The 26312-nt window shown below is 33.5% G+C and overlaps 1 protein-coding gene across 1 annotated transcript in view; it reads right to left on the bottom strand.

Annotated features, from left to right (window-relative positions):
* Window positions 1-26312, bottom strand: part of LOC124539763 (large neutral amino acids transporter small subunit 1) — a 41812-nt gene extending 15500 nt beyond the window's left edge. The window contains exons 1-3 of the mRNA XM_047117110.1: window positions 26164-26312; window positions 16417-16666; window positions 2864-3007 (exon numbers count right to left, since the gene is read on the bottom strand). Of these exons, the coding sequence (XP_046973066.1) occupies window positions 2864-3007; window positions 16417-16666; window positions 26164-26165 (396 nt within the window). The 5' untranslated portion in view covers window positions 26166-26312. The remainder of the gene's footprint in view (window positions 1-2863; window positions 3008-16416; window positions 16667-26163) is intronic.

Genomic DNA, 26312 nt, shown 5'->3' with positions numbered 1-26312 from the left:
TATTTGATTTGAAAGAATGAAAATACGCCGAAATGCTCAAGAACCCTAACCAAAAGATGACGCAATAATATACGGCAGCTAGTAATACAGGCCAAACTTTTGGGGGTTAAAAGGCATTGATTTACCTGGCCTCGATATCAAACGTGACTGTTGTGTGCTGTCGGAAATATTTGATCGTGGGCGAGATATTTGTTTAGGTTAGTATGTTATCCTTGGGCGTAACAACAATTGAGGTTACTTCAAGAGGCTCGTTACTTCATGATCCCATTTTGCTGTCGTGTGTACTTTCATGAAAGTAAATATCCGATTACTGGGCTAAATTTTTCCACCGAGCTTATGTTTTAAATTCAATGTTTACTATTAAACAGTTGTTCATTCATCGTACAATATATTTAAAGTAAAGTAAAGTAACAGTCTGTAAATTTCCCACTGCTGGGCTAAGGCCTCTTCCCACATTAATTTGGTTTGGAAGATATTCCACCACGCTGTTCCAATGCGGGTTGGTGGAATTCACATATGGCAGAATTTCGATGAAATTAGACACATAACCTGCATATGTCTACGATCCTCATGATGTTTTCCTTCAAGGCCGAGCACGAGATGAATAATAAACACAAATTAAGCACGAATATATAGTGGTGTTGCCTGGGTTTGAACCCGAAATCATGGGTTAAGATGCACGCCTTCTAACGACTGGGTCATCTCGACTCGCAATATATCATTAATCTAATAATTGGACCTTTCGCTTATAATTATGCGAGACATCTGTTTGAAATTTATGTCAAATTAATTCCATGCACTATTTGCCATTTTTGATAATGAGATCTATACTCGGGTGACAAAACTGACTTTCCAAAACATAATGCAGATTTCGTTTGAATCATGATAAGTTAAATCGAGGCTTGATTAATTACAATTCTACAAAACACATAAAGATATATCTGTATAGAAAAATTACAAAAAGCTTTACTTATAGTAACAGTAAACAATAATAAACTTAATGTTTTATAAGATAAGGTTTAGAATGTATTTAACAACGTGAGTTTCAGTTGAGCGTTAAGTTGGCTTGCTCTCGCCACTTTTGAATGAGGCACGTGAAGTACTAGCGTTAATGGCTTAGAAAGAGTGAAAATTCTAAAGCGAATAAATGGTCAGACGTACGTCTCGACACCAGAAGCGCTCTGTAAGAACTCACTAGAAACGTTGATATTTTACAAGATATCTCGAAATTCAAATCGTTCGTTAAAAAGAAAATCAAATTATTTATGATGTACTGCAGGACTTTGACCCCGTACCCCTAATCCAATTGTTCTTATATTTATTTCTTCTATGCAAATCACATTACGAAGTTTTAATGTCCTACCATTGAATATTACTCTCAATAATTTAGCACTTACATATTCTATATAAGCACTCTTACCAACTCTACCGATTATTTTTTATTTATTTTTATTTTACTTATTGTTTTTGTTATTTGGGTATTACACATTATTCTATTTTTAATATTTTCTGGAATTTATATAGCGAAATAATTATTATATAATTCTTTATCCCATAAAGGATTATATAATAATTGAAATGAATTTATTTTTATTTATTTTTTATAAATGCCAAATTTTTTTTTTGATAATTGTTACAATGCTCCCGACGAAGAACCGCCCAAGAAATGTTTAGAAGTGACACATGTATTCGAATTAGCAATTAGATCACAATCGGCAAATGATTATCTCCAAGCGACCCAGCTCTTTGACATTGCTTTTGACTTTCGACTAATTGGTTGACAACAATTTGGATGAGAGCGAAGTTGGGATTTGCTTTGACTAATGTCGAATGCATTTTATAGTTCTCTAGGTTTTCCTTTTGATTGTATCTTCGATCTAGTACTGATATATATAGGGTCGTTAGGGATGGTTGTTCAATTTGACAGTCTACCCAGCTCATCATCATCATCCTCCTGTCCATATCCCAATTTTATTTGGGGTCGGCGCAGCGTGTCTTTTCCTTCCATAGTTCTCTGTCAGAACAGTCTACCCAACTATTTTCAAAAAACCAACCTATTACTATTGGCACCACTGTGCTCCATATTTTCTCTTCAGAGTATGCTGCCCAACAGTAGAATAGTAGGTTGTTACTTTAATTTTTGTGTTACTAAATGTAATTAAAATTTCATAACTTAATAATATCACGAAGGGTGATAAGATTGTTTGAAGTTATAAACGCGCAAGGACAATATAATACTGCTAATTCATTACACAATCTTGATTTTAGAACATGTCTTTGTTTAAGGCCAAGAATTTTCGATTACTTGTGTAAAAACAAATTAAGCACAACAAATTTCACTGGTAACCTAGGTTTCAACTCACAAACATCGGTTAAGATTCACTCATCGTTCCGAACATGTACCAAATCGTTACCAACACATAGGTATTAAAATGTAAAGTCATGTAAAAGCTTGTGAATCATCTGAAGGTACCATCCAGATAGACTCAGGCGACCTATGAACGTCCTGAACGAAGTAGACGACAGCTTCACTATTGCAAACGAACCATTTGTAGGGAAAACCACCACACTACACACGTTAGCGTTTTCCGCCGGCGGACACTCCTCGTGTCCGCCGGCGGAAAACAGATATGCGACGTCACGGAGGCGGCCGAGACGTCAGTAAATTCACTCCGCAACGACTTCGTTCTGAGCCGAGGTGCGATCTCATAGGAGATACCCTCAGGATGAACTTTAAATTAAAACTCGAGCCCCGCACTCAACCTTAGGGCAGGGGACATTGTGTCGCCCGAAAGACCGGTGACGCTGTAAAGGCCAGTAGGGCCAACAGCAATACTGCACACATTAAAAAAAATGAAGGTACCTGAGAACAAGGTCTGACGATCATGCACTCGATCCACAGTCTGATGAATGCAGCAAAGGGGCCGAATGTCTGCATGATGTACGCGTAGTCCGCGCCGCTGAGCCGAATCATTGTCCCCAATTCGGCGTAGCAGTAAGCGCCTACCTGTGAAAAGGGAATAATATTTAAAATTTGTTAAGATATATACATAGTATGCTTAATCTATTATTATGCAAAGTCGAACAGTACTAGGTATCCAAAATTATATTGAATTTTCTAATCAGATATCTTAATATTTTGATTGTGAGGCCTCAAAAATATACAAGAACAACAAACAACAACAACAGCCTGTAAATTCCCACTGCTGAGCTAAAGGCATCCTCTCCCTTTGAGGAGAAGGTTTGGAACATATTCCACCACGCTGTTCCAATGCGGGTTGGTGGAATACACATTTGGCAGAATTTCTATGAAATTTGTCACATGCAGGTTTCCTCACGATGTTTTCCTTCACCGTCAAGTACGAGGTGAATTATAAAGACAAATTAAGCACATGAATCAGCGGTGCTTGCCTGGGTTTGAACCCGCAATCATCGGTTAAGATGCACGCGTTCTAACCACTGGGCCATCTCGACTCATCGATACAAGAACATCAAAACTAATTTCGATCAAAATTAAGTAAGTTCACCAAAGGTGTTCGTCAAGCTCTACATGAGAGATTTGTTTATTTATAATATATTTGTATGTAATACATAATTGTAAGTTTTCTTATTTAAATCAGAAGCAAATTTAGGATATATCAGTTCGCTCGTATTTAAATTAAGAATATTTCTAGATTGATTTTAGTTAATATAGGTACATATATGTCTGTAAAGAGCGCGCTTATGATTGTAATTTTAAGAAAATATAAAGAAATGTAAAAAAACGAGTGCAAAAATATGTCGATCTAATGTGGTACGGAATTTTCTATGTGTATTACATGATATGCATGCATATGTGTGTGTCTTATAAGTGCATTGTGTGTTTGTCATATATAAATATATAGTTTTCTCTGTATCTTTATAGTTTTGATCATTTAGTAGTTTATGTAGATATATTTTAATTTTATTTCTATTTAACAGAATAATGTAAATTTTTTATTTATACTTTAATAAAGTTAATGTCCTAAATATTTATAATGATGTTGGACAAATTTTGGTCTTGAGGTTTACTTTCTTCAGCGATATAAAGTCCTTTTCCAAATATGTGAAAATCATTCCAAATATTTTCTTTAAAATCTTCAACATTACATAGTTCCTTATAATATTTACAAAAATCATTCATTAATGACAAAATTCTGAGGCAGTAAAAATGAATTATCGTCATTATTCTATTCGGAAGTCGCATAACAAGTCCATGACCAAAGTTACTAACAACTTATATTCCAACTATCTGATTTGGAGTATGAGTTAAAAAATGACCATAATTTTATCATCATAATACGTTATTGATAATTTAATAATAATATATATTACAAGACTGATATTTATTGTTATATACTTACTTGTTATATAAATAGTGATAAACTTTGTCATCTATAAAGTTTTAGTTACTCAGTCATTCCTATAAAAACATTATATAATAATTATTATTATCACATAAAAATATATTCGAGTACCTTGTCAGTTCTCACTGGAGGCATTTTAATTGGTTAACCTATCATTAAATTTAAGACGTTGATTTAAAACATAGGGTACCTAACATGTCATGGTCTAATTTTTATTTTGCAAAATTTCGAAGTTATCGAAAGGATTATATTTGTGAATAATATTTTTGATTACTTTTTAATGATCCTTTATCATAACTAGTGTTATTAGGATAGAACCAGTGTTCTACCCCGCGGTTTCGCTCGCGCTTAGAGGGTTGATTGTCATGTGTTTGGCAAAAAATGCCTATGTCCTTTCTTTGAATTCATGTTTGAGTTTGAAAACCAAATTTCATCAAATTCGGTTCAGTCGTTTGGCTGTGAAAGATCGACAGAGATACAGAAATACCTTCACATTTATAATATTAGAATAGAAGTCTATTACGCTTTTAAGGAATAAAAAAGTAGACAATGACTATGTCTGTCCTTGACTTTCAAGCTTGAATCAATAGTTTAGCCAAGACAAATCGTACGTAACAAATCGATTCATTACAAATTAAATTAATAACAATCATAATAACGCATCCCGAGTTCTTATCATTCGACTGATAAAACTATTTGTGTTTGTGTTATATTATTTACAGATAATTTGAATTCAATATGACGAGATATAACAGATGTAACCCTTTCGCGACATTAGAGAAAATCATTCATTCATTCGGTTACTGTTACTGAATCTAAAATACTTTTAAGACTAGCTATTTGCTGATTGTTCTACAATTGAAGGCAGATGAACAAGTATGATAATAAATGTTACATCACCAAGAAGAAGGTGCACTAGATGATGAAAGAGATTACTATCCACTTCTGGCTTATTATTTCATCATCATCATCATTTTATATTAACTTTCCTTGATGGCCAGATGTTTTTCTCTCAATTTCTTTTCCATTTATTTAAGTTTCCATTTCGTCTTTGTCTGTTAAATTATTACTTTTCTTGGAATTAATTGTATCTCTATTTATATATTCAGATGATTACTTGGTGCATCAAAATTTACAAATGATGCTGGTTCATTCAATCGGTGGTAGATTTTAATTTATTGCAACACAGATCGATTTTGATTTTAGTTAATTTACAGAGGTTCCTAATTAAATTCAAAGAATATTAACTTTCAGGGTTTTTTATCGCTTGAATTGGCTCTGGCCCTTTTTGTGATTGAAATGATATTCAGCTTGAAAATATCAAGCTTTATTGATATTATATGCTGTTATTTGTTTAGTTCATGTCTGTTATAATTTAATTTAATACAATTGACGCAATCACAAGACGCTATTCTTCACCTTCGATCTAATATCAAATGTTTGAGGTCATATTGAATTACACACAATTGAATAAATACTGCATGATTATTAATTGTTTAGGTGCCATATTTTTTAAAGTGTTTCTCAGGGTCCATTTTTATCACACCTTTTCATCACAAACTTAAAGTGAAAAGAGTGAAAAAAGGTTGCAAATTTGTTTTAATTCTAACGTATAAAAGTTACATCTTGTTATATAAGGGCATTTAATTGAATATTGGTTTTGAACATTTTTTATACTTATTTATTCGTAGACCTTTTTGCAGGCCCCTCTAAACTTGCTAAACATCAAAACAATGTACTGCAAGAGCGACTCGTGTCATTACAGATTACAAGATCATATTCATGTATGATCTTATAATCTGTATTGACTTAAGTCACTTTGTCTTCTACATATTCATGTAGAAGACAAAGTGACTTAAGGACTAGGAAATGTCTATGGGGGAGCCACCTTGGCTTACCATCAGACCCAGTAGTAGCTTGCTTGCCTTTCTTGAATATACAAAAAAGACAATTTCATTGTACATGTTAATAAAATTCAACATGAGGAATTTCGTCGCTTCAGGATACCAGAAATATTTAATCCAAATAACAAAAAAAATTGCTGACAAGTATTCAAATAATAGGACACTCGCATAACCATCTTCATTATTTAAAAACATCAGCTTCCATACCATGTAATTAATTGGGTATTATAAAATACAATTTCTCAACAAATGACCAATATTGCTCAGCATTAAGAGGATTTCCGTCTCCATCATTAGTGCAGCGCCTAGAGACCTAAATGGATCACTTTCGAGATATTAATTTCAGAAAAGTAAATTATTGTCTATAAATATCCCTTCATCAGAGTAAAAGACTTTTCATAATCCATGAAATTCTTATGCAATATCAAGTTTATGAATATTTTTTAAGTGCACAAGTTTTAAAAGTTTTCCTGATACCACAACTTTAAGAAGTTTTAACAAGTGTTTTAACAAGTTTCAAATTCTACACACGCCTTATTTTAAGTTATTCTTAAGAATTCAAATATCATTTAAGAGTTTACTCATAAGTTATTCAAGTAGTGCGTCATCTTACATCTTAATAGCTTGTAAATATCTCACTTCTGGGCTAAGTCCTCCTCTCTTAGACGATATAGCTTCAAGCTCATTCCACTATCATCCCTCAATGCGGCTTTTTAGATACATGTATGAATATTGATAGACTGTCATTGAAATTAGGCAGACGCAGGTTTTATCATTAAACATCATTAATGTTTTGATTCTGGAATTTAGTTCTGCAGTTTACCCGTGATAGCGTAAAGCCTGGTCTATACAGAGGCAGTAAAAAGGCAGTACAGTAAGGCAGCGCCGACTTGCTACTGGAGTAGTGTAGACACCTCGTTTCAAGCAACTCATTCTTCACGCTCAAGTCAATCCAGTGACTAGTCACCCGTTATATATCCGGGGCCAGCTAGTCAGTCCAATACGACTGGCGTTCGGACAGTCGCTGCTAATTTTTGTAGAGTGTCTACCTTCTTTTTTCTATTTTACTGATTGTCTCACAACTGAATTAATGTCCCATCCTGTCTCCATGTACACAGTTATTGGGTCCGAAATACTGAGTCACCGGGTCCAGTCACTGACCCCGTGTAAACCATAAACATAACAGATAGACAGAGTTGCTTTTGTGATAATATAAGTACGGTTAAATCAAATGAACAAAATTTGCAAAACACTAAAATGCATTTAAGCAGTATTTGGCCTCAAAAGGCTGCAGTTTATTAAATTCAATTTGATTGTAAACAATCACTTATCGACCTTCAGTATTAGGAGTAAGTGCTATTATCGCACAGCCAATAAATACTGAATGAAACTCAATAAAAAAATGATTTCTGATTGCGGAATGCTCATTCTCATTTAAATCCAATGACCTAAATTAGATCGAAAATATCCTCTATATAAATTGTTTCATACAATCGTTGCTAAAATTACTTAATTTTATTGACAATGTCGCAACTAAATTAATATTACTAACGAGATTGCTATCTCTTTCTTATGTATGGAGTTGATACGGTGTAGTGATATCACATTTAACACTGTCAAAGTATTTTGCAAATTCAATTATCATTATTGCTACCTGAAATCGTAATATTTTTATTTCATTTGGCATTTTATATTTTAATCTTCTTATATACTAATATACACGACAGTAACTCTGTTTGTCTGTCTGTCTTTTTGTAGCTCTTTTACGGCTACACCACTGAACCAAATTGGATGAAACTTAGTATGAAACCTATAAAAGGCGAGCGAAAACTTATTTATAAGATGAAGGTAGAGTGTCAATTGAGCTACCTCAGAATAAGTGATCCACTAGAAATAGATTTTAGAAACGAATAGATCATATCATTAAACTAACTTAAATATAAGGATTTAAGTTAGTTACTAGTGACTTTTTATCTCACTAGATGGAAAGTGACTACGGACGGTCTACAATCTCTAATTTCGTAAGGATAAAATTCATACTTATATCAATACTTTATATTGTTTTGTTCTGGTTTGAGTTTTCAGAGTAAGCCAGTGAAGGCACTAGGTGACTTATCATCATGTAAGACCTAAGCCCAGCAATGAGACTAAAACAAGAAATTTCCCTATACAAGAGCTTGAATGGCCCAGTGGTAAGAACTCGTGCATCTTAACCGATGACTTCGGGTTCAAACCCAGGCAAGCACCACTATATATATGTGCTTAATTGTATTTATAATTCATCGCGTGTAAAGGAAAATATCGTGAGGATCGTAGACACATGCAAGTTATGTGTCTAATTTAATCGAAATTCTGCCACACGTGCATTCCACCAATTCGAATTGGAACAGTTTAATGGAAAATGTTCCAAACCCTCTCCTTAGTGGGAGGCCTTAGCCCAGCAATCAGAAATCTACAGGCTATTACTTTACTTTACTTTTTTTCATACAAAATGGCTTTAAAATATTTGTCGCATGGCATTTCTAACTGTACAACATATTACAACGGGCAACCTTGAACTAGACCGAATTAAAACTCGCCAATCGGAATCCGTAAGGCTACACGACCAGTTACATTTCACCGAGGTCATTATCAGTGCCTATTGAAAATCTGGGTCATTATATTATGTACGATTTATAGCTCGTGACGTCTTGGCCTTGAACTCATAGAATACTCTATTCCAACCATAGGAGAAGTATCAAATAAACATTTGACAGTATATAGACGCGATATTATTGGTCGAGAGCTTGATATATCCCGTGGACCCCTGGGGATCCACGGGATATGATGGGGGTCTACGTAAGCGTGAATAAAAAGTAGGGGTCCATAAGATGATAATGGGGTCCACTAAAATTTATCTGCTTTTGATAGCAAAGAGCAAAAATGTAAGCATAGTTATATCACCTTATTAATCTTTTCTTGTAATTCTCTTCTTTTAATAAGTTAAGTTTTAGAAAATGTACTATTTTTCGTTTTTAGTTTGCCCACCGGAATATAGGGACAGTACTCAAAAGCGACACAATTTTTATTTTTTGGCGACTTTAAGAATGTTGTAGAAATGTAGCAGCAGAGGTCCACCGAAATCAATCAAATTTTGAAAGTGGTCCACGAGAAAATTAGTTTGGGCACTGCTGATCTATGGCATTCACTATGGATTTGCGATTAAATAGCGTTTTAGACGTCGATGAAACTGCTATCGGAATTTTGGAAGTAACATTAAAGTGGTAATAAGTAATTAAGTGTAACGTTGTATTGTAAATTAAGATATATGAATCATTAACTCTTAGTATTGCATAATATAGCTGAGTTATTAGCAAATCGCATGAGATACGTATATCTGACGTTTGTTTATCGTTTTTCTCTTCAATTGGAATAGGATATGTAGCCAGCGTTCCCAATATGTGGAGAATTCCTCAAATTGCGGGGAATCGCAAGTCGATCGGGGATTGGTATGGGCATTGTCCTATGTGGAGAAAATGAGGGGAATTTATACTTATACATTTTATACCAAAACGATCGGTAAATGATTGTTTGCCCGTTTTTTAGTTAGTACGAAAATTGAAATTGTAGTCGATTATTAGTTAGCATGGTAGCAAAAACACACTATATAAAGAAAATGCACCTTCGAAAATTAGATTTTATTTTTAGGAAATGAAAAGAAAAACATACTATAACATGATTTTTTTTCCTTTATTTCTGTGTGGGGAATGTATGGGGCATTGGGACATTTTTTTCCCCAATTTGGGGAATTTCGCTTAGATTTTTGGGGAATTAGGTGAATAGGCATTGGCGACTCTGTATATAGCCCACTGCAATGGCAATGCAAAAAGTTGTAGTAGCGATTGAATAATCTTATTTTATAGGTATATAATACTTAATAATTCTATGATTATTATTTATGATTGTGAAAGCTCCCATTAGTACTTCTGCTATAAAAATCATATCAGATTTTATGATTATTGCCTTATTTATTTTTAGTACAAAGACATACAAGCGATTATTATAGTTATCATGATAAATGGATAGAAGTAGTGGCGGATTTACAAATCTGCCGCTAGTTGGCTATTCAATTTTTTCCGCCCCTACTTTTTTTTGCAACATTTATGATTTGTGTTCTATCGTCTTCATTATATCGATTTTTTCCCGTTATTATTGTGATAAACTAGGTGATATTTCTTTCAGTTACTAGATTATTTTTCCAATCCGCTATGTAGTGACGAGTTTACGGATAACGGACGTAATGTGTATATATTATGTATGTACATATAAGTCTAAGTGGTTTTTTTTATTTCTGTAAGATAATAACAAATTTGGGCTAAATTTGCCGCCCCTCTAAATCTGCTGCCCTAGGCTCCAGCCTACTTAGCCTATTGGTAAATCCGCCACTGGATAGAAGTTAGTGCAATATATTGAATAGTTTTAGTTACGTCTGATATATTGTCTGTGTATTTTATGTGGATGAGTATTTAGCTGAAGAAAAAAAAGAAAAAGCTCATTAGTCCTTGTTGTAGATCAAAGTTTTTGCTGCGTTTCGACTTCTCTAAAGATCCACTATTCGCCAGGTTTCCCTTAATACAAAAGGTGCAAAAAAAGGTGACAATATGGACCAGCTCTTCGACGATGTCCAGTCTTTGACTTGTTATTATATACAAAAACCTTCCCCTCAAATCACTCTACCTATTAAAAGAGCCGCAAAAAATCAGTTGCGAAGGTAATTTTAAAGATCTAAGCATACATAGGAAGAGACAGCGGTAAGCGACTTTGTTTTATACTATATAAAATGATATACGACTACCGTAAGGCTCACTCATTTTTATAAAGCCAGACATAATAAATTAGAGCATGTAAATATTTTTATATGACAATCAAGTCGTAACGCAACAGTTTGGGAATACATGTTTGAGAAAATCTGAATAATATACGATATGCGCTTGATTTATTTATAAATATAATATTTTGCAAATGGTAACAGGTTGGAGAGATGTGGACTCATATATAACGAAATCATGAAGGTCATTGCGTTAAGATTATGTCTGCGAATGTGATTGCTAATAAACCTTGACACGACTAATTATAATACTTTATAGTCGCATTCTTTTCTCAATCGTAACGGTATCTGTTTCCGTAATCACACTGGATTTTAAAGTCGATTGGCTTTCACGGAATGCGCAAGCGATCTCGTGGCGCCTTCGAATAAATGCTGAAGTAACACTATTAGTGAGTATTCTGATGCTTAAAGTTAACCAAAAAGACAGGGCGTCAGCATCATGGTGGCATGTATTAAGCATACTCTTGGTGTCCCCTGTACTACGCTTTATCTTACGGTATTAAGGCATTCCGTCAGTCCGCCCCACATATCTCAAACGTCTTACCGCACGTAAATGGGTTCACCAGCGTTTTAAAAAGAGGGGTGGCCTTTTCTCTTATCCTATATAGGTTGATAGATACATATGTTGCAGATTTTCATCCAGCATATGATGTGGGTAGGTGATGAAAGGTCTTGAGCGATTTGATTGATGATGATTCACATGTGAAAATTACTAGGTAAGTATAATATGACACAACTTAGATGAAACATCGGCAAACTCATTAAAACCGATTATTGCCCATTTAAACAAACAATAGAAATAGCTCCTCATCGACGCTGTTCGTCGCTATAGATTCTCGCGTCAGTTCAACCCAAAAAAGCAAGTGTATCAAAATCAAAATTAACTTTATTCAAATGGGCTTTTACACGCACTTTTGAATCGTCAATTAACAATTAAGTGAAACTTAATTATGTAAATCGACGTGTCAAATTGACGAATATATTAGATCATATGATATTACAAGTTATTACGTTTGCCTAAAGATCATATACACATAAGAAATAAGTATTGATAATTTGGGATAGCGTATTTAATTCGGATGTGATCGGTTTTACGAATTTTGCGGATGCTACATCTAAGTTGTGTCTTCTCTTGTCTATACTATATTAAAATATTTTCTTCATTATGCTAAGACTGTACTGATTTATATAATCTGTGCGAAAGTATGTCATTTGACGTTAATATCGTAATGATCTTTGTCATTGATGGAACGATGAGTGATGGAGGTTGCTAAATTAAGTTCCTATATATAATTTATTACTTTGGGTTAAAATTATGCCTATTTGACAGGTCATTTAAAATTTGTTTCAGAATTATTCAATTTATCGTGTATGTACTATAGCCACTTGACTAGATATACTTAAATCAAATACAAGTTATAATATAACAGAAAAAAAAAATTGCACTAGATACATTGTTCTTGGTAGGTCAAAAATCATTATTAAAAAAAACAGCATGTCTTATTACCTCTACTGTAACAGGAGGGCATTAATTTTTGGCCCAATGGGGTGAAATTCGAAATTGTATTCAAAGTATTGAATATTCAATAAATTTAATTTAATTTTTTATTTCTAGGGCAGAATGTAAAAATCTTATTCTATAGCGGAAAAAGAAACAAAAATATTCAAAATTAATATACACATAATTTCCTCAACCGCGCTATTCAGATATTTACTACTAATTATAGCATAGAATAGCATAAGATACAAAAATAATATGAATTATAGTTGTAAACAGAGGAAAGCACTTCCCGAGTTTCATTGTTCATTTTATCCCCCTATAATACCTTCAACGTACACATACACAAGAGATTAGAGACCGGCGGCGAACAGCCTCTTTCAACGCTAGAAAGAATAAAGTTAAATAAACTTTAGATTTAAGTGTTCCGTCCAATTTCCTATTATCTAACTAACATGTACACTATAACAGTACTAGCAGGTATATTTAGATGTATCTTAATTTATACTGCAACTTAACTTTGCAAATTTTCCTAAATCCATTAAGTAAGAATATATATAAATAATTAATTAATCATAATTCATCTCGAGCTCGGCGGCGAAGGAGAAAATCGTGAGGAACCCCTTTATTTCTTGCTGGAAAAACGCGTCACGCTCTTCCCCCATGATGTAAAAGTGGGTGGGGTTGTCCCGGAAAGCCCTGGACGATTGCGCTCATCTACGCCGAGCTTATCCACTAAAAACCAGCGGTACCCTCTCCGTCTTTCTCCGGACGCCACGGGATCGCTTACGCTTGCTACCGTGACGATCGTGAGGAATCCTGCATATATTTAATTTCAACAAAATTGTGCCACACGTAAATCCACCAACCCGCAGTGATGCACAGTGGTGGAATATGTTCCAAAACCTTCTCCTCAAAGGGAGAGGGGGCCTTAGCCCAGCCGTGGGAAATTTACAGGCTGTTGTTATTGTTTTTTCAACCTTTCTGATGATATCGCCTCAATTAGATATCAATTGTTGTATTTTTAGCTTCCTCTCATAATTAAAATAGACTATATGCAGGGTATCATTACATAGAATAAAACAAAGTCACTTGGAATTAAGATTATTTAAAATATGGACGTATTGAAATATATACATGAAAATTAAAAATGAAATAAGTAAACATAATGACTGATAATTAATTCAGATATTACAATTTTCACCTTCGACAATTCATTATTATCGTTTGTTTAAAAAAAGGAGACAGCATTTTTTATTGCATTTTATTGTGTTTGACGTGCATAAATTATGTTTCATAAGTTTGTAAAGAGTAACAGGCAAATTAAAAAAAAACCTCTTCATTTCGTACCGACGGTTTTTGTTAAAACAATTCATCATGTAGTAAAAACATACTTAAATAAAGTATATCCTGTTTTAAAACTTTAAAGATGATTCAATAGGACAGAATTAATGCCCTATTCTTGGATCCACTTCAATAAATGACTCTTGATAATAAATCATCACTAAATCAAAAGTCCTAAGATTATGACTTTTTTGCTTTTTGTCAGCCTGTTTATTTGTACGTATTCTGGTCAAATCCTCGAAAACGTCAGGTCATTTTCTCAACATCCAGATATTTTGTGTCAGAAACTCAGTTCAGATCTTAGATGATGTGAGAGGATGCTTGAACGGGCTTAAGTCCGACATTTTTCAAGTAAATGTATTTTTTTTTATGGTATAGGTTGGCGGACGAGCTTATGGGCCACCTGATAAGAAATATTAACTATTCCTTACATCGTCAATGTGCCACCAACCATGGGAACTAAGATTTTATGTCCCTTGTGCCTGTTGTTACACTGGCTCACTCACCCTTCAAACCGGAACACAACAATACTGAGTACTGTTATTTGGCGGTAGAATAACTGATGAGTGGGTGGTACCTACCCAGACGGGCTTGCACAAAGCTCTACCACCAAGTAAAAGCATGTAGCATAAATTCGATGTAAGCAATGCATTATCTTTCGCTTTCTCGCATATTGCTTAGCGGTGACGCAAAGCAAAAGCAAAATATCTGAACCCTTTTTGTATTTCAAAAAAGAACTAACCGATCTATTTATAATATAGAGCTCGATACTCCCTTCGGAATGTTTTCATTAAAGTGGGTCAACTTAAAATTGCTTCACTGTATATTATGTATATAACCTTTTTTAAAGAAAATGATGACAACCATTGTACAGACACATGAGGTAAGGTAAACTAATAACAACTAGTTTCCTTCATCGCAAATTATATAAATCCTTCCTGGGGTACAGTATTCGTTTAAATGATAAGAAGACTTTAAAGTTAATTTTACATTTACAGCCTTTATATTTTCCATAACACAATAATGGTTTATGATAATTTTCTTTGTGATGAGTTTGCATGAAAGCATAAACAATTATAAAATTTGTTACAATAATCTTTGGCCAGAGAGCATATTAAAATTTGTCTTTACATCATATTTGAACAAGTGTGAGTTTTTTCAGAACAATTACAAATAAAAATTATATAACCTGACATTGATATAACGTAAAACTGGGACAAGGTTATCGAAAACAATGATTCTTCGAGTTTGCATTTCGAATATATTATTGATGGAAGTGAAATTGATTAAATTTGTTATTAAGATTAGATTTTTCCGTTACTCAACTGTCATTATTTAGAGCTGTTAATTACGCGAACGATATTTTTAGTACATTTTCTGCTTCAACTAAAAAATCTTCCCTAACAATTATGATTAAAGGAATATAATAATTCTTATTTCAAAATCATAATTTTACTTGGTGGTAGGGCTTTGTCCAAGCCTGTCTGGGTAGGTACCACCCACTCATCAGTTATTCTACCGCTAAACAACAGTACTCAGTATTGTTGTGTTCCGGTTTGAAGGGTGAGTAAGATAGTGTAACTACAGGCACAAGGGACAGCATCTTAGTTCCCAAGGTTGGTGGCACATTGACGATGTAAGGAATAGTTAATATTTCTTACAACGTCATTGTCTATGGGTGATGATGACCACTTACCATCAGGTAGCCCATATGCTCGTCCGCCAACCTATACCATAAAAAAAAACAATTTCTCGAAATTCGAAAAAAACTTTTTTTTTGTCAGCTACAACTTTTGTCAAAGACCTTCATTCATCAAGATCATACTTAAAATCATCTGTAAACTACCGGAATTTTTACCGGCTCTTGTCAGTTAACATACCGAACACGGCTTTAATTAATCAAATTTTCTTTAACGATGATTGAAGAATGCCTCAAAGGGCCTACTTAAATAGAGTGGGTTAAACCTACGCATGCATTTTTTTTTTCTTTTTTTAATATCTTAAGTAGACTCAAGTCGAAGCCCCTTTGAAGAAACTTCATGTTCCGAATTTATTACGTAATATTTTAATACAACAACAACAGCCTGTAAATTCCCACTGCTGGGCTAAAGGCCTCTTCTCCCTTTGAGGAGAAGGTTTGGAACATATTTCACCACGCTGTTCCAATGCGGGTTGGTGAAATAAACATGTGACAGAATTTCTATGAAATTTGACACATGCAGGTTTCCTCGCGAGGTTTTCCTATACCGCCGAGCGAGATGAATTTTAAACACAAATTTAGCACATGAATATTCAGTTGTGCTTGTCTGGGTTTGAACCGGCAATCATCGGTTAAGATGAACGCTTTGTAACCACTGGTCCATCTCGTCTCAATATTATACGATTATTATTTTTATACGATTTATATAATTCACTTACCATACTGAATACTCCAGAAGCCACCCAGACGATAAGGCTAGCGTTTACTGATCCCGTATATTTCAGCACTCCAGTAGGTGATACGAAGATACCACTGCCAATAATCGAACCCACGATGACCGTGATGCCATTGAGGAGTGACATTTTGGCTTCCAGTGCGCCCCCATCTTTCCCATTGTCCGACTGTTCTTGGTCTGATTTTAGGGCTTCTGTGTCACAATCCTCCTCTGAGGCTTTACTTTTTGGTGACCTGTGGAAAAAAGAAGAAATTACATTTCGATAAAAATAGTTTCTATTAACTAACATCTATACATATAATATAATTGGAGTGTCTGTTTGTAATATTAAAATAGTCCTTTTTTACTCGATGTATATGTATGTGTACACGGTACATTTACCAAAATAATATTTTTTACAATTTTTGTTTGTCTGTCTGTCTATCTGTTCGTTCCTGCTAATCTCTGGAACGGATGGACCGATTTTGACGGGACTTACACTGGTCGATAACTGATATAATAAGGAGTAACTTAGGCTACAATAATATTTGTTTTTGTTAAATTCAAACGCGTACAAGGTCGAGGGCATAGCTAGTAGTTAATATATAAAATGTGTTAATTTCTTAATTTAAAACTTCTTCCTAGTCGTTTCCTCATTACTGAGGGTCGTGACCACCTTGCGTGTGGCTCTCTTGAACACTTCGACACTATCGTTACTAATTAATCCCAATAAAACTATCCATGCAAAGTAAAACAACAAGGACTCTAAAACTAGATGGCGTTAATAGTTTTGATAAAAGTTTATACCACTGACTACATTCTGAGCCGAGGTGCTATCTCATAAAAGACATCCTCAGGACAAACGTCACTCTCAAGCCCGAAAGCGCGCAGACTTTAAGTCTAGTACTCCCGGTGACGCTGTAAAGGCCAATAGGGCCAAAGCACGACTACATACAGTAAAAAGCAGGTATATGTTTTCAGGGTTTAATCTTTCATGTCCCCTGGCTTATAGCAATGAGGCAAATAGTTTAATTTCCTATATATAGTCATGTAGAGTATATTTACTTCTAATGATTAATACAGATTTAGTACTTGTTTTATTTATTTCTATATACCTAAATTTAAAAATATATAGAAATGACTAAAAACTATATTATAGAAATGATAAACGAATGGATCGGTGTTAAGAATGCCAGAAGCATTTCTCTATTGAATTCCAATGTCACCGGTGGAGGCTGTAATACGCCTCATATCGTTAGAAATATTTGTAGCCTCTTCCTCTGAATACTATTGATCGATAAATATATGTTTATAAAGAATGAAACTTTATTGCATAAGTTGATTTAAGAATTTCAGAATTCTGCCCAAATATATATATTATATAATTGGAAATTAAGAACAATTTAAAGTTTAAAAAAAATAAAAAAGCAAACATCAAAAAAACAATAATTTGGCATAACATTGCAGCATTTGCATGATAATGTAAAAGGTTTGTGCTTTAAAAAGATAGTGGTCAGTTTTTAAGTACAATTAGTTAAACTATCAAATGGACTATTTGATGGTAAGTATATTTATAACAAATACCAAACGTTCCATCGTCGCCAATGCGACACGCATCTTGGGAACTAAGACGTTATGTCTCTTGTGCTTAGTTTCGCTGGCTCACTCACCCTCAAAAACGCAATAATACTAATCATAGCTATTTGATGATAGAATATTTTAAAAGTGGGTGGAACCTATCACCAGACGGGCTAGCACAAAGTCATACAACCTAGTATATTGGCAACCCAATATACAGGGCCTTTTACGCTATAACATTTATTGTCAAATACATACACTTTAAAACTTGCAAAGTTTAAATAAATAAGGTTTTATATTTCAAATTATTAAAAAAGTCATCATGATCATTTTGATAACTTAATATTATAATAGTCATCGAAACGTTATGTTATTTAAATATGCGTTCGAGAACACTCATTCAGACCTTTCCGCATTATGTGTTTCCTTAACATGTTTTCCGTCAACTCAAAAGATATATGTAGGTATATAGATATGAGGCAAATATCATCAAGTGTCCAGCCAGGATCTATAACCATAACATTAAAATTGATATACGAGTTCATTACGTCATTCACGTTCCTCCGAAAACCAATATTTGTAACAATAGCAGCGACTATCAGAGTGCACTGAACTATGTAGCCGCAACAGAATCTATTTCGTTATCGCTCGCCCTCTGACACCTGATAGTGTGACATCTAATGAGAGAGATTTGTATTTGGTTAAAATAATCATATTGGTAATGTATTTTTAGTGCACCTATAGCACTCAGTCAAACTCCCTTTTATTCACAACACAAACTATATTTATACCTACTTCTTTCAAATAGACTTAGCGGTGTTAATGTGAGGTAACAGACAGAGGTTAAATTTTTTTTATGGAATAGGTTGGCGGACGAGCATATGGGCCACCTGATGTGGTCATCATCACAATTCAATTACGCTGTAAGGAATATTAACTATTCCTTACATCGTCAATGCGCCACGAACCTTGGGAACTAAGATGCTACGTCCCTTGTGCCTGTAGTTACACTGGCTCACTCACCCTTCAAAACGGAACACAACACGTACTGTTGTTTAGCGGTAGAATATCTGATGAGTGGTTGGTACATACCCAGGCGGACTAGCACAAAACCCGACCACTTTCGTATTTATTTTAACTACGATTTATATAACTCAACAGACTCTTCATCATTCCTTGAACTATTATAGAACCCAAACCTAATCTTTGGTAATTAATGGTTAATTTTACTTTATTTTTTTAGCATTGATTGTTTAGTAAGATCTAAACCGAAGATCGTGGTAATTCGAAATAAGTGCTTATTTTGATTTTAAAATTCATCTCATACCCGAAAAAAAGATAGCCATCGTAATGAAACCTGTTTAAATCTGATGCAATTTTATAATAATTTCAAAAACGCAATGTCATTGTAACATTAAAAATATGCATATAAACATCTATTTAACTCGTTGATTTCATGATTTTTAGTCATGGTCACACACGTCTCATAGTCATTTAAAATTCTTGGAAATAAAAATTTGTTATTAATAATTACATTTTATTATTCTTTGTGTTAATCTTGGATTTATTTCTTTCTATCTTTCCATCGAAAAATATAAAGATCGTCTTTATATTTTTCGACAGAAGGCCTAATTTGGTTACTACAGTAGTCAGTAAATTGTCATTAGTTATCATTCAAGCAGCAACTTCCGGAGCGCTACGAGTGAGCCAGTAGATACAGGCACAAGAGACATATCCTAAGTATTGTAAACCTCAGAAGTTTCTGTATTGAAATTACATTTAATTAAGATTTTAACTGAGTCCTACAATGACTGAAATTAAAAAGTGTTAGTTCAGAATATAAATTTAACATGGGACGTAACATTCGAAATATGTACTCCATTGAAGACTTTTGATACTTCAAACAATACAAAAAATATTTCGTATGTGTTTTAATTATTTTTATAATAATTTTCAAACATTTAAAAACTATAAAATATTTTATGTTCATCAGTTGCATGCAGATTGTACAACGAGGGGCCGAGTGGACGTCCTTGGGTGACCCCTTTCTCAATCGCCCTACAAAGATTCCTTTAAGCCCATTCAATGTACATCTGGGAACTCGCCGAGCACAATACTCTCAGAGTATTGTATAATAGGCATATCAAAGCAGACGACGAAATACTAGACTTATGCGAAGTCCAATTCAGGAATCAAATATACAATATTTTGCAGATGTTGTAGAGCATTATGTAAAATAATAGAACAAGATTATTATTGTGTGTTTTTCCAGCTCTTTTACTCTATAGAGTAACTTAAAAATTCAGATAAGCAAATCGAAAGCAATAGACTGACTTTAAAAAAACCGGCTGCGAAGATTAGCAGATTTTTGTTGGCAAATTATTATACATTACTTCGGTTAGAATTGGAGTTTGTCAATAAATATTTTATTTCATTTACACTTTTATTTCTTTCATATACAGTCGTAGTACTTTTCTTTAAAAATAATAGTTTGTTTCATTATAACTATTTAATAAATTGCAATCAAGAATCCCCATTAAATCAAGAATCATCCTCAAAAATTGTCAGCACATCGACGGCTTTAGCTCTTCAAAATGAGACCATATAAGCGTTTTTTTATGCGCAGATATCGTCCCATAATCACTGGGACAGAAATCGGCTTACTCATTAATATACAAGACAGAATGAAAAATTAAAATTAAAAAAGGCATTTAAAATTTTTACATTTAACTTAGAGTTAGGACTTTGTGCAACCCTCTCACCAGATATTCTACCACCATCTAGCAATACACAGTATTGTTGAATTCCAGTGTGAAGGGTGAGTGAGTCAGTACAAGGACCATCTTAGTTATCAAGGTTAGTTCATCCTATTAGTGATATGAGAAATGAGTAATATTTCTTAAAGAACCATTGTCTATGGTGGTGACTACTAACCATCAGGTGGCCTATTTGCTCGTCCGCCAATACCATAAAGAAAAACGTCTTGATAATAACTTCTAATCGCGGTTTAAAAGCAAGCGGCTTATTGGTTCAAAGTGGCTACGTGCTACGTAGAACCCCTAGCAGTGCTACGACCTACAATAATTAAACTTATTAATATAGCTGTACACTTTCTAAGTATTCGTGTCTTTTAGATTTTATTCAAACTTGGTATGAACATTATAAAGCAAACACATTAACTTTTATCTTATGGAATAAACAGAACGTGATTAAAATACAATTTCATTTATCTGCGCAGTATAAGCAATAATCAATCTCTTTTTTTACCCAAAAGACGCGCATGAAAGTGTATGATATTTGGCACTACTAAAGTTTATATTAATGAGTGCAGAGAGCTAATATCATTATAGAATATGCATTAGAAATAGATTAAATAATTAAAAAAAAACATAAACAGGTTTTAGGCTTTTGTATTACACCTAAAAATAAAAAAATAATAATTGACAAGAACCAACAAATAACTCAAAACTAACTGAATGTTTTGCATAAAATATAATCGTGGTTTTAATTAATTATTTACAATTAAATGTTGTATCACAATCAAAGTCGATAAATGCTAATTATTGGGTATATATAGAACGAATAATATAGTTATTACAATATTTACAAATAGATAAATTTCATATGACTGTCTGTTTTTAAGTTAATATGAGTAGAAGTTACCAAACCACACCAATTATTATTGCTTATATCTTGTGTTTTGTTTTTTATTTTTCAGTCGACTTTCAAGGACTTCAAGACAGGTAAACAATTATATATAGGGAGAAGAGCAGTGGCGGATTTACCAATAGGCTATGTAGGCTGGTGCCTAGGGCGGCAGATTTATAGGGGCGGCAAATTTAACCCAAATTTGTTATTATCTTACAGAAATAAAAAAAAACTTATAATTATATGTATACATATTACGTCCGTAATCCGTATAATCCATTGCAAAAATAATCTAGTAACTGACTGAAATATCACCTAGTTTATAATCATACTAATAACGGGAAAAAAACCGATGTAATGAGGACGATAGAACACAAATCATAAATGTTGCAGCCTACTAGCGGCAGATTTGTAAATCCGCCACTGAAGAAGAGTCTTGTTTTATATTGTATATGGAGATGATCAAATGTTTCATCTTATGGAAGATGGTTACAATTGCCAAAGACCTTGACACCTTAAGAAATACTACCATTCCCTCGGAAGAATGAAATTGTTGTGAGGATGAATTTGTGCACGGTCGTGGGAGGATATAGAGGAAGGATGACCAAAGAAACGAAAGATAGATTGTCGATATCGCTGGAAATCGTGTTACTTGTGAGATGACGTCAGACAGAGAAGTATGGAAGAAGAAGACATGCTGAATCAACCCCAAATGAAATTGGGATAAGAGCAAAAGAATGATCCTTACATCACCAACTTTGGGAACTAAAATGTTATTTCCCTTGATTGTTTAAAACCTTACCATCAACTATTGTACCTTATAGTCTTTATTTCATTAAATCTGTTAAGCTTTTCAAAAATTATAACAAGTGACGTAATATTTTTCGAGCGGTATTTGGGGAGAATTTAACTGCTGATTGATTTAATATTTAAAAAGAGACATTGTTATTGATTAACTAAAGTAAGACCTAGCGCGCACCGGTGATTTTTCTCACGGTGACGAAACATCGTCGTCACTCTTGTCAAGTTCGTGAATATGTATGGAGTTGCGCGCACGTTACGACGTGACAATTGGGTGACATTTGTGTACGCCGACCGAAGAACAAGCCCGTGACGAAACTGTCAGCGTGTTTACGTTTTTTCATAGCAATGCGCGCACTAGTGACAATTTTGTCACTCTCGTCGTCAGTCTTTCGCTATCTGCACTTAGTCTGCCGACTTTGGCGCTCGCAAAATGGCGTACCATCTATTCAGAACGTAAACATTCGTGAAGACAATACTGATAATGATGTTCTAATAGAAGAAGTGGAAAAGAGACCAGCTCTTTTTGATAAAAAATTGAAAGAGCATTCAGATATTCACGTGAAATTAAAGCGTGGAAAGAAATTAGTACCCAGTATTCTCTTCGCTTTCTTTTTCTGCCGAGTCTCACGAGTTCACAGAGAACACCGTCTCTTCGAAATCCATAGTGACAAATGACACTTCGATTTCGAAAATGTTTTGTCACTGTCTCTATTAATGAGCGCACTCCACTTTGGAAACGTGACGTGACAATGACAAACACTTTAAAGTCACCGTGACAAAAATAGCGCGCTAGCTCTAACAGCATGTCATCTCACTACTGGGCTAAATCCTTCTCGTCGATATATATTTTTTTTCTAATTAGCCCCTTTACAAACCGTCACTTTACATAAAGGCGTTATAAATACTTACATATTTTGTAATAATATAAAATCACAGCTAAGACAGCGGGAGAACTCTAGTGTTATGATAAGTGAATAGATATATAAACACGTGTACATATTATGATAATCGAAAACACCCTTGACCCATGCAACGAAAGGGTTAAATTGTATCGAAGTGATACATGGCTGTCAAACGCTTCATATTAGTTTACTAATGATAATTTTGCCAACATCAAGAATTATTTCGTCACAATATTCGTGTACCTGCCAAGGTTAAGCGGGGTACGGGAATCGAGGTTACCTCCATATTCAAAAATTCCTCAAAGAAATGGCTACCAGGTAAAATTATTTTGACGAAGAAGATTAAGGCCTCATCGTCCTAAAGTTCGTCAATTATTTTTCCCGAGGGCGAATTTGGTCTCGGAAACTATTTTAAAGATATACTCCTATACTCAAAATCGTTTCCGTCGCTTGTATATGTTGTATAAACAATAAAAAGAATGGAAAGAGTAAATATTGGACAACATCACATACATTACTCTGATCCCAATGTAAGTAGCTAAAGCACTTGTGTTATGGAAAATCAGAAGAAACGACGGCACCACAAACACCCACACCCATGACAACATAGAAAACTAATGATAATCTACATCGAATCGTCCGGGAATCATTCCCGGGACCTCGGAGTGGCGTATCAATGAAAACCGGTGTACACACCATTCGACAATGGAGGTCGTCCAAGAGTGTCTCCATAAGATATTTTTTCCAGCCCTAATGAAGAAGTGCGAAAATATACTCATATTAATAGTCTGAATAATAATTTATTATATTAATTAAAATCATACAAACCTAATGAAAGGAAATAAATAAAATATAAGATTCACATATTATACTGGTCATTAAAAAAGGGAGGAAGGATCTACACAATTACGAGAAATTATAACGTTCAATCATTTTCACGTGACTTACAAAGAATAATTAAATTAATGATTTATTTATTTGTTGATATTAGAAAATCTTGCCGATGCGATTCAGAACTAGTAATAAATAATAATTAATTAACAACGATTTTATTTTATTTATACAAGATAAACAGAACTTCGTTGTTTGACAGTTGGCGTTTTTTTTTTAAAAAACTTGTATAACGTATGGTCGAAACTGATTAGTCCTTGCAAGCATATAAACTAAAAAATTACCACGAAATGTTTACCAGTTTACAAAATGATTTTAAGGTGAAGTTAAATAAGCTCCAACAGTCTTAATTATTTCAAAACAACCAAACGTCATTCATAAGTTAAAATAAATCTATATTTCCTTATTTCTCTCAAAACATAATATTTTGAATAAAAACCAGTTTCTTTTATAGCGCTTAAAAACTAGAAATAGTTTGATCTAAAGGTCAGGATTACGTGTACTGGGTCACTGGTTCAATGCAGAGTCGAGATGGATCGATTCCTCGTATGCTTGATAGAGGTTAATCCGTGCTCGATTGTCCATTCCATTTTTAATCCTCGTTTTGAGCGAAACTATATTCCAATTTTTTTTTTAAATTGGTCATCGACAATATTGTCTATTGTTTTTTTTTCATTTTTCTGTACGCGCTGTGTACTAAGTAATAAAGACGCTTGGTTGAAAATATTACGACTTTCTTTTGATCAGATTATTTTTTTTTTTTTGTTATACTCCAACTTGTTTCAAAATTTAATTGTACAAAAACACTTAATAAAAATGTTTCTTTAAGCTTTGTGTAAATACAAACTTGCTCAATGACATTAGATAGACGCTGTAATAAGCGTTTGTGTAGGCGTCTCTTACAGCCTCATCTTAGGCGGATCGATACCACGTGGGCAGAAACATTCTATAAATGAGATGTCAGAGTAAATAATTCATGAAAATATATACCAGAGTTTAATATTCTGTGTACATATATAAAAATATTTATATAAACCGATGTTAATTTGCTCTATATTTTGAGCGTTTAAAATGTGTAAAAGATACAATTGATTCTGCTATCCGTAATTTATAATGTTCTTAAGTATTTTACAATTTAATTTTAATGTTTTTAGATAATATTCACGACATGTATATTGAATAAAAATAGTATGACGTCACACGCATACAATATTACGCTAAGTTTTGCGTCATTCGGCTTACCGTTAAACTTAAAGCTATGCAACCTTCTTCGATATATTCTTTTTATGAATTAAAATTATTATTAAAAAAATTCTTGCACAGACTATTTACTATTTGCACAAGCTATTTAAAATTATTAAATATAAAACAAAATAAAAGACGTTAAGAACTTACTTTAAGAATATAAAAAAAGTATATTGTAGTTAATGTTTCATGTAGAGTTGATATTTTTGCCTGATTCCATTTACACATAATTATATTTTGTTTATCAAAGATATCGGCGTAGCTACGAAATACGTATGCCACCACCTTATAAATTATCAATAAATAATTATGAAACTCTTAAATTACAGATATAATATAATAAAAAATATGTGGCAATTTGATCATGTTCCTTACTAAAAATATTTGTAAATATATTTAAAATGTTAAACTAAAAGTAAAAGTACTTAGTTCGCTAATTTATAATGACAGATTTTTTTTTTTTGAGTTCTGAGCGGGATTTCTGAATTTATGACAATGATTTTAGTTAATTATAAAAATTTAAACATATTAAATTGAGTTAAACTTTATTGTCGTATACTCATATCCCTCTGACCTTTAAAAAAAATATGTCAAAGGTAACAAAACTGATAACATTTTAGAATATTATAAATTACTTTATTATGATAATTACGTTCTCCACATCTATAAATATATATACTTACATTTTTATAGTATTTCCGTGAACGCTAGAAAATGATTTATTAAACACTCAACTGTTTCCCGCGTTTTTTCGTTTGGGGCGACTAAGCCCGCCAACACGGACCGCGAGACTGCCGTGCGCCAATTTAAAGCGAGATGGGAAAATGTATCT

The sequence above is a fragment of the Vanessa cardui genome, chromosome 23 (genome assembly GCF_905220365.1).
Source record: "Vanessa cardui chromosome 23, ilVanCard2.1, whole genome shotgun sequence".
Taxonomy (NCBI): Eukaryota; Metazoa; Arthropoda; class Insecta; order Lepidoptera; family Nymphalidae; genus Vanessa; species Vanessa cardui.
Note: the sequence above shows the minus strand (reverse complement) of the source record. Positions and strands in the feature narration are given on the sequence as shown.